The sequence below is a fragment of the Marmota marmota genome, unplaced genomic scaffold, assembly GCF_001458135.2.
Source record: "Marmota marmota marmota unplaced genomic scaffold, marMar, whole genome shotgun sequence".
In the NCBI taxonomy this organism is placed as follows: domain Eukaryota; kingdom Metazoa; phylum Chordata; class Mammalia; order Rodentia; family Sciuridae; genus Marmota; species Marmota marmota.
In genome coordinates, this window is record NW_025999880.1 from 17,110,168 (window position 1) to 17,120,355 (window position 10,188).

Consider the following 10,188-nt stretch of genomic DNA (forward strand, 5'->3'; position numbering starts at 1 on the left):
TTTAGGTAGAAACATATGCAGTAGGGATTTAAAAATCGGACACAATCCTACTGTCAGTTAACAGCTAAGAGGTGGTGCTTGGGTGGGATTCTCCAGAAACCTCCCTTCTTACCCCAGTAAAATTGAGATCACAAAGAAGTGAGTTGTCGTTGTCTTAAGAGGACACTCTTTCACTAGAGGGTGATGTCCCCACTCTTGTTCTTTCTCTTCTAACAAACTTTGCTACACTTTTAATAAGTCTTGTGATCTTGCTTGAAATCCTCTCTTGCAAAGACTCAAGAGCCGAGAGCACAGCACAATCTCCAGTAAGATCTAGCTCAGCTATGATCTTATCTCTGTTACCCATATAGTGTAGAATACAGTTTGATGACATTTGACCATTGTACATATGATACCTGTGTTATCACTACTGCACTCAAGACATGAATTTTTCCATCATCTCCCAAATTCTCCCCTTTTCAGTCGGTTCCCTATTGCCAGCCCTTGGAGATCCTTAGTCTGTTCTCTATGTCATTAGACACTGTGCCATTTCTAGAATTCCATATAAAAGAAACAATACAGTGTAAACTATTTTTTTTTCACTTGGTGTAACATTTTTAATATTTGTCCATATTTTCACAGATATCAATAGTTCGTTCCTTTTTATTGAATGGTATTCCACTGTATGGATAAACTCCACTTAAAGACCTATTCACTATCGATGGGTATTCAGATTGTTTTGAATTTTGGGCTATTATGAAAAAAGCTGCTAAGAACACTTGTGTGTAAGTTTTCGCATGGACATATGTTTTCATTTATTTCAGATAGATACCCAGGAGTTGGGTTGCTAGGTAAATGATACATGAATGTTTATCTTTGTAAGAAATGATCAAATTGCTTTGCAAAGTGGATATACCATTGTGTATTCCAACCAGCTATGTCTGAGAATTTTAGTTGCTCCATATCCTTGATAACACTTGATATTACCAGTTTTTTAATTTTATAGCCATTTTAGATCATACAGCCATAGCTTATTGTCATTTCAATTTTTGGTTTTATTAAAAATGTCATTGGTATTAATATGCCCTGTGTTTGGAAAGAATATAAGATTTGACTCCACCCTCGTTTAGCTTCAGACTCTAATGTTTAAATAATTTTTGCTCTGGATGGAATTAACCTAATAGGAACTGAGTTTTTAATCCTCAGGATAAGGTCACAGCTAGAGCAGGTGCATGGCAATGTGACAGACTTGCCAAGAGGCCAGTAGGTCTGTTCTGAGTGATGGTGACTCAGAGCTGCTTATTATTCTATTGCTCATGGCTACATCTCCCGGATACATGAGTAGAGGTAGTGATTTCTTTGAATTACCAAGGGAGGCCCTTCTTAGCTGTTCACAGAGGTTCTCATTTGTTCATTCAATAAATATTAATTGTGCACTGCCTATGTATCCAACACTGCTATGGGTTCTGGGTATGCATCAGTGAATAGACAGAAGCCCTAGCCCAGATGGTACTTATATATGATATCATATCTTATATGATATGAACTATGAAGAAGAATCTCTTCTTCTTTTCCTCTCCTCTCCATATCCAGAGAGACAGTTCCAAAGGGCAAACCCAATCAAGTGACTCCTTAACCCCCAGATACCATTATAAAATGTGACTTCTTACCCATGGTTCACAAGGCTTTACACGACGGGGGTACTTGGGAACCAATCTAGTACCACCACTGTCCTTACGTACCCTGTGCTCTCCATTCTGGCTAGGTTAAACCATTAGCTGCTCCCCAAATACACTCTGCTTTTGTGTCTTTGGTTTCTGCAGCTCATCTTTTTCCAGTTCTTGCCAGTCTTTCATCCTTCTCCCTTGAGGATTTAACTTGGCCATCATATTCCTTGAGAAGGCTATCCTAACTTCCCCAAAACAGTGTTGGTATTTCCCCTTTTGCCCCTGAAAGCATCTGTATATCCCTCTATCATAGCGCTTGTAATCCATCATTGCTTATGGATGTGCAAATCTCTCTTCTCCACTTGTGCTCCTTTGGCTGAAATTGCAACTCCTTTTTTTCTTTGGTACGGGGATTGAACTCAGGGGCACTTGATGAATGAACCACCTCCCCAGCCCTATTTTGCATTTTTTAATTTAGAGACAGAGTCTCATTGAGTTGCTTAGCACCTCACTTTTGCTGAGGCTGGCTTTGAACTCGTGATCCTGTTGTCTCAGCCTCCTGAGCAGCTGGGATTGCAGGCCTGCACCACTGTACCCAGCGCAACTCATTCTTTTAGTATCCCTCACATAGAACTCAGTGTTAGCTCAGTTGGATGGATGAGCAAGAGACACAGAGTGAATGATTGCTTACAGTAATGAAGCAAGAGTGGATGGATGACTAGCACAGTGGTCAAAATCTCCAAAAGGCAGAGAGAATGCTTGGGATAGACATGGGTGGAAGGAAAAGAAGGAAAAGAAGCAGAGAAGCTGGACAAAGTGCTTTCAATGCAAGGCTGAGCCTGTGATGTGTGGCTCTGATGTGATGACCTTTCTCCTAAGAAAGGTCAATCCACACAGGTTGCCGAGGAGAAGGGGCAGCAGCCCTAGATGAGGGGACAGGCTGTGTGTCATCCTCAGCAAGTGACTTAGCCTTTCGGATTCCTCCCTTTTTCTTCATCTGTAATGAGGAGGAATAATTTCTGCCTCATTGTTGATGGTTTTTAAATAAGATTGTTGTTATAAGGGACAGTCACTTAACATCCAGTGTAGATGTCCGTTCCCTGAATGAGTTCATCCCTGCTTTTCTCTGCTAATCCCTGTGTGTCTTTGTGAAGCTGATCCCTGCACTGTGGTGAGTTTGCTTGCACACTACAGGAAAGACCCAGGAGCATGGGTGAGCAGATCTCATTCATGTGGTCATCCTCTGTGCCCAACCCAAGGCTCAGTACGGATGACTAGAAGGTGGATAAATTGTAAGTTCCTTCCTTCTTTCCCCGTTCATGATGCTAGGAAATATAGACCCTCCATCTTGGAGGTGATGATGCTTCTTCCAAGACTACCTGTAGCTCTGAGGCTTCCAAATTTAGCAAGTCAATAAATAAACATCTGCTTTATGGGGAGATAAACAACTTCTAGATCAACAAATGTTGGCATCATAAGATGGCAAAGTGGCAAAGTGGCCCCAACAGCAATGAGGAAAAGATGCAGGGGCCCCCAACAGCACTCAGCAGTGAGGGGGTATAAAAGGGAGGGCCAGGCCAGGCTGGCCCAGTCAGGCAGCTCCCTCCCAGCACTCACAGGACGCAGAGGTATCTCCACCATGTCTGGCAGCTGCTGTTCTAGAAAATGTCCCTCCCTGCCAGCCATGTCTCTCTGCTCCACTGAGGTGAGCTGTGGAGGGCCCATCTGCTTGCCCAGTTCCTGCCAGAGCCAGACGTGGCAGCTGGTGACTTGTGACGATAGCTGTGGGTCATCTAGCTGCAGCTCACAATGCTGTCAGCCTTCTTGCTCCGGGAACAATTTCTGCCAACCAATGTGCTGCGAGGCCACCATTTGTGAGCCTTCCTGCTCTGTGAGTAGCTGCGTTCAACCCGTGTGCCTAGAGGCCACCATTTGTGAGCCTTCCTGCTCCGTGAGCAGCTGTGTCCAACCTGTGTGCTGCGAGGCCACTGTTTGTGAGCCTTCTTGCTCTGACAACAGCTGCTGCCAACCCGTGTGCTGTGAGACGGCTCCCTGCCAAGCAGTGCTCTGCGTGCCCACTTCCTGCCAGCCCATCCTCTGCAGCCCCACCTGCTGCCAGCCAGTCATCTGTGAGCCCAGCTGCTGTTCAGAGGTATGCACCGTGCCTAGCTCCTGCCAACCTGTGGTCTGTGAGCCCACGTGCTGTCAGCCAGTGTGTCCCACGCCTAGCTGCTGTCCATCTGTCTGCTCTGCCACCAGTAGCTGCCAGCCTGTCTGCTGTGACTCCAGTCCCTGTGAGCCACCTTGCTCAGAGCCCCAAGTTTGCCAGCCAGCCACCTGTATGGCTCTGGTCTGTGAGCCTGTCTGCCTCCAGTCTGTCTGCTGTGTTTCAAGTCCTTGTGAACCACCGTGTGTTTCCAGCACTTGCCAAGAGTCCTCATGTGGTGTCTCCAGTATCTGCCAACCTGTGTGCTCTGAGCCCAGCCCCTGCTCGCCATGTGTCTGTGTGCCCAGCCCATGCCAACCTCCTTGCTACATGGTCAAGCGCTGTCGTTCTGTCTGCTGTGAGCCTGTGTCCTGCCCACCCACCTCCTGCCAACCTCTCTGTTGCCGCCCGGGGTCTTCTGCATCTGCCATCCGCCAGCCAGTGTGTCCTCCTAGAACCTTCTACATACCCAGTTCCTGCAAACAGCCTTGCAGTGCTTCGGTATCCTACCGTCCGATTTGCCGCTCAATCTACCGTCCCATCTGCTCGGGACCCATCACCTTCAGGCAGCCGTACGTGACATCCATCTCCTACCGTCCTTCATGCTATCGCCCGTATTACTCCATCCTGCGCCGCCCCACCTGCTACACGTCCTACTCCTACCGCCCCGTCTGCTCCAGCCAGCCTTGCTCTGACCGTGACTCCTGTAAACCCGAGTGCAAAAAGTCCACATCCAGCCAACTCGATTGCGATTGCGCTGACTCAACCCCCTGCAAGCCGGAAGTCTCCGAGGAGAGCCCCAGCCAACCCTCTGAGGCCAAACCCACCAGCTCACCCACCGGTGAGGCTGCACCACTTCCGCCTGCTGCTGGCAAGCCTGACGACCGCTAAACTGGCCCAGGCCCACCAATTCTTGCAAAGCAAGCCACAAGCTGAAGAGAAAACCTGACTGCCTTCTGCAAAGTGCATTATGCCTTAGCCAGAATCTTTACTCTCTACATCATCTGCTTATGCTTCTAAGAACTCCCCAGAAATGTCAGTAGTCTAATGATCCAAATAAAGGCCTGCTGGTCACTGTGAGGAGGATCTTCTGGGTTCTAGTCTTCTCCTGCCATTCAGTTGAGAAGAGCTGTTTTGCCACATCACCAGACTTTTTCCTGACACCAAATGTTTTCTGTCCATATGTATGGGCTCCCATGTGGTGTGTACTCATGTTCCTTGGGGACATCTGCAATGAGATATATTTAACTGTCCAATAAATGTGGCTAAGCTGAAGTGGCTTGCTGTTCTCCTGTTAATGTCATAGTCTCACTAGAGACTTTCTTTTTCTTTAAGAGTAGTTTCATCCATCTACCCAATCACTCATCCATCATCTACCCACCATCTATCCATCCACCTATCCACTTATCCAGCCAGCCAGCATTAGCTAGCTACTAGATAGTGCTATGGACTGCTTAGGCTCTAGGAATGAGTCCTCAAGTATCAAGGAGCTTGCTCTTTGGTGGCATGACAAATAGGTGATGAGACATTAATTTTATTCTTTTGTGCTCATAACAGGGCCCATGAGTTCAGCAAGACACAGTGGGTACCAGGGAAGAATTCTTGAGGGATGTGACACTGGAGCTGAATCTTTCAGCACAAGTAGGAATTAACCAGTTACAGAGAAGGAAAAGATTTCTAGGCAGGAAATACATGTACAAATGAATGGGCCAATCTGTTTGTGAGCAAGCTGCTCATTAGGTGAAGCTGGGGCAGAGGTGTCCTTAGGGGAGAGGTGAGTCCAGAAGTCAGAGAGCAGGAAGCAACCTGCCCATCTGGATGCTTGACAGAGGTATTTGAGTTTGGTGCAGGGCTGATGTGAAGGTGTCATCAGGTTATGCAGGGCAGGGACATGAAGAGCACTGGGTTTTGGAAAGTCCCTCTGGCCTTGGTGTGGGGAATTCAATGAAAGAACATGATCCTGGATATAGAGAGACTGTGGAAGAAGCTAATTATTTTTGGGACCAAAGTGGGATGAAAACAACAAATAGGTTATACGCACAACAAGGAAGTTCAAGTAACCTAGATTTCTTATGGAAGAACTTTCCTTATGTTCTCCTGATCCCCACAAACACTCTTTGCGTAAACTTCATACGTATCCTTTTACAATGTTCAAGTACAGAGTCTCTTCAAAGCAGGTACCTCTTTCACTAAGTGCCCAGAATAGAGGGCTATCTGTTGCCCTTGAGGTGCAGTTTGAGCCATCCCAAGCACAGGAGGGGTTAGACCAGGACTTCTCAACTTTGGCATGATGGTCATTTTGGATCCTGTAATTGTGGGAATTGAACTGTGCATTGTAGGGTGTTAAGCAGCACCCCTGGTCTCTGCCAACTAGACATTGCCAAACATTCCCTGAGAGGCAAAGCCACTCACACATATGTATGCATGGGTATACGAGCACGTATATACATATACGTTATATGTGTATATACATTTGTGTAATATTCAGAGATAGACACACACGCACGACTGGGGATAGTCACTTAGCAAGTAGCATACAAATAACTAAAACCCAGTTTGGTCCAAAGTCACCGATTTTTTTAGGGGTCACCACACTCCTTGATGAGGTTATAAGACATCTTTGGTGACACTCTAGATGTTTTTAGTGCCTCAAACTGCAGCAAAATTGATTTCCTTTCTATTAAGAGGTTTCTCAATAGAGAACATAAAATTGAGAGCAAGAATCAGAGAAAAGTGGGTGAAAAATGAATTGCTTTAAAACTGTACAAGTGGTATGTTCTAGACTTTTTTTCAGATTGAAGTTGATGTGTTTTTTCAAACACACTCATATTCCCATTTTTATTGACCTATGTGGTAAGATCCAGAGTATTTCCTCTCAAGTGAGAGATGAGTCGTTTTGGGGTGCAAATAGAATGCAGTGCATGGATCCCTGCACTTTGAAAGATGACAAGATGATCAGAGATGAGAAAGTGAGCACTAGAAATGATCCGTGATGTGACATAAAAGGCTATGGCTGATGACCAGGGTGAATGCTCTCTAGACAACACTCTGATTGGAAAACTACTTCTTTTCTTTAGCAGAGGTGAAAGGAAAAAGCATTTTGTATCCGGCACTTTGAAAAGGACCAGAATTTCCAACATTTTTATTAATTTGTGAGGCAGCCAAAGAAGAATGCAAATCACCCAAGAAACAACAAATGCCGCTGGTGAAATCCTGGGACTTTGACAACTTGGGTGATTAGCTAACGTGTCCAACAGAGTGAGTCAGTGGCTGAGCCAGAAATCGAGACCAGCTCTGCCTGGCATCCGAAGCCACTGTCTTTCCACTGCACACATCCAGCCTGATCCGGGCCAGGACATGGACTTGTGTGGAATGCTGAAGCTGGCTGGTGTGTTGCAGAGCCACAACAAGCCCAGAGGAAAAGGAGAAGGATCAGGAAAGCCTTCACAAATACCTCTTGGCGAAGATTGACTTAACTCTACAACTACTTTGCAGTAATATCCTGATAATTCCTTTTGAATGTTGTGCTTTTTTATTTGTAGAATTCATATGCTGCTGACTCCATAATATGAGTCTAATCCTTCTTGATGAAATATTTGCATCTTTTAAAATTTCCAAATTAAAAGACTGTCTTTGGGTGTATTGGAAGGAGGGTAAATAGTCAACCAGTTTGACCTAACTGATGATGAGAATCACAACAGTGGGCTGATGGTCCCCAGCTCCCGTCCTGGCCAATATGCTTATGAGCCAGCATTCTGCTGTACAAATGTCAGCTTCTGATCACTATCAGAGTTGTCCCTTTCCTACCTCCCCAAAGTTAGGAGGTCTAATAAATAATGAGATTTGAGATTTGGGGGCCAGTTTAGCTAGGCTTGAATCTTGCTTCATTACTTGCACATTTGGGGAACATGATTTAGATCCTCTGAGTTAGTTTTGCCACTTCTGATATAGCGATGGCGATTACACTTACTAAGGTCATTTTGAGGATAGATGAAAAGTGCAGTCAAGAGTGTGGTACATAGAGTATGAAGTAGGTGGAAACTCTGGAGTCGTTATCATTGGTCACAGTACTAATAAGGTTAATTTTCAGGAAAGCCAAATGGCAAGGTCCCAGAAAAAGAACACTATGTATCTTTGGGATCCACCGCCTAATTTTCTCTTCCTTATCCTGGATACCCTCTCTCCCAGTAGGGTTGGAGCCTCACTTCCGGACTGGATGGTGTAGAACTGCATTCCTGGAGGAAGAGCAGGTGCTTTGGCGTGGGGGAGGCCTCCTGATGAGAGGGTGTACGGGAGATACCTGCTTCAGTGAGGCTGGGGAGTAACCTGTAAAAGAGACAGCTCATCCCGGAGCAGCATCAATGAATTCAAAGTTGGCAAAGAAAGCTCCCAGCTTTACAGACATGTTTTCTAAGTAGGGTTATCTGCTGGGCTCCTGAAGCTTTCTAATCAGATGTTTGCCTGCAAATGAATAAGAACCATAACAAGGAAAGATGCCTTGGTACCCACGCCCCTGGTAAAGGACTATAAAAACCCCTCTGGATTAGATGTCCTCTGAACTCAGATACACTGAGTTTCCAACTTCCCAGCAAGGTTAGCATCAGCACCATGACAGACGGCTCTTGTCCTGGAAATAGCCCAGCCATTCCAGCTGTGCCGACCACTGCCATATGCCCAAAGAATCGCAGCTTCGGAAATGCTATCTGTTTGCCCAGTTCCTGCCAGAGCAGGACATGGCAACTGGTTACATGTCAAGAAAACCGTCAGCCATTCAGCAGTGCTCCAAGGAGCACAGAACCCGTTTCTTGTCAATCTACCTGCTTTCCAGAAACTTCTTGTGTGGGTTTTGTTTGCCAACCCATCTGCTCCCGCATAGGCTGCTGTGAATCTGGCACTGGTCAGTCTGCTTGTCCAGTCTCATCATGTCAATCATCCTGCTTGGAATCCACTGGTTGTCAGATAAAATGCCGTGATGTCAGCCCCTGTCAACAAAGCTCCTGCCACGAACCTGTCAGCACATCTGGATCATGCCAGGTACCTTGTGGCCAATCAATCTGCTGTGATACAAGCTCCTGCCAGCCATCCTGCTCTGAAGTAACTCCCTGTCCTGAAACGCCTTGCCTACCAGTCATCTGTGAGTCTAGTTCATGCCAACCCCCTTGCTACCAAGGAGGTTCGGGTCAACTCATTGGTGGTGAAGTCCAGCCCTGCAAATCTACTTATTACCAACCCATCTGCTACATTTGCAAGCCTTGCCAATCAATTCCCTGCATGCCTGTTTCCTGCCAGCCATTGACTTGTGTGTTTAGTTCTTGCAGTCCTTCTTGCTGTGTGCCCTCTACTTGTCAGCCACTTCACTGCCATCCAGCTCCTTCTGTATCTTTCATCTGCCAGCCAGTGGCTCACTGCCAATTCCCATGTTCTATAAAGAACTCTTGCAAACCAGGTTCCTGTGGCGCCATGCTTTCTGGCCAACAGACTTGTGGTGGATCCACTTCCTGCAAACAAAGTGGCTGCAAATCCCCTTCCTGCCAACCACCTTGCTGTGTGACAGGTTTAGGAAAATCATCCAGTGATGGCTCCAGTTGCTTCTAGCCAACTTCCCCAGGTCTGTGCAAAGTAAGTTCCTGCTTGGCAACTTCTGGCCCACCCAGCTGTGAGTCCAGCTTCTGTAAAGCAAGACGTCGTTGATGGAGTACTTTCCACACCTCCTCTGAGGTTGTGCTACTGTCTATATGTACATAGCCATCCTGTGGGTGCGTACCTCCTGTGGAGCACAAATGTTACTGCTCTCTGTCTTTAGAGTCCACCTTCCATATTCTCTCTAGGTGCTCAGGAGAGAACTTGATAGCCATTGAGACATCCTTCCTAACTGAGGATAACTTTTCAGGAAGCATGGTCTACTCTATAGCTTGCATTTCCTGATGTTGTCAATTCATTTCATGTCAGCAAAGCTTTCTGTCCAGTTTGTCCTGTTTTTGAAGCTTCCCAATCTTTCAGAAGACTCCTTTGCTGCCAACTGATAATAAAAATGTGAGTGGTTAAGTGCAATGCATAAGACTCATACAGTGCTTTCATTCCTTTCCTCACGCCACTACCTAGATTTCTTTCAGGTTGCATTTGAACACAGTGACCTTGAGTCCTTCAAGTCAGAGGGTTTGCATTGGTCTGAATGGGTAACAGGTGTCAGGAATTATAGATGCTCAAGCTGGAAGGGAAAAAGGACAAGTAGTTCACTGGCTTTCAGTCTTTTCACCACCAAGAGCTCTTTTGAATTGAGTGGCCTCAGATGCCCCATAATGAGGAGACTTGGGAAACCAAAGACAGAAATGGTTC

The 10,188-nt window shown here is 46.1% G+C and overlaps 2 protein-coding genes across 2 annotated transcripts; both read left to right on the top strand.

The window, feature by feature from the left end:
• Positions 1-3,248: 3,248 nt before the first annotated feature.
• LOC107150773 (keratin-associated protein 16-1) lies at positions 3,249-5,127 on the top strand. Its single transcript, XM_015495894.2, has one exon. It carries the CDS (start codon positions 3,286-3,288, stop codon positions 4,741-4,743), a length of 1,458 nt encoding a protein of 485 aa, XP_015351380.1. The 5' UTR covers positions 3,249-3,285; the 3' UTR covers positions 4,744-5,127.
• A 3,272-nt stretch (positions 5,128-8,399) lies between these two features.
• Krtap29-1 (keratin associated like protein 29-1) lies at positions 8,400-9,901 on the top strand. The gene has a single exon (XM_015495831.2). It carries the CDS (start codon positions 8,461-8,463, stop codon positions 9,445-9,447), a length of 987 nt encoding a protein of 328 aa, XP_015351317.1. The 5' UTR covers positions 8,400-8,460; the 3' UTR covers positions 9,448-9,901.
• The last annotated feature ends 287 nt before the right edge of the window (positions 9,902-10,188 follow it).

Coding starts and splice junctions, on each gene's coding strand:
- LOC107150773 (XM_015495894.2), top strand. CDS start 3,286: ATGTCTGGCAGCTGCTGTTCTAGAAAATGTCCCTCCCTGCCAGCCATG.
- Krtap29-1 (XM_015495831.2), top strand. CDS start 8,461: ATGACAGACGGCTCTTGTCCTGGAAATAGCCCAGCCATTCCAGCTGTG.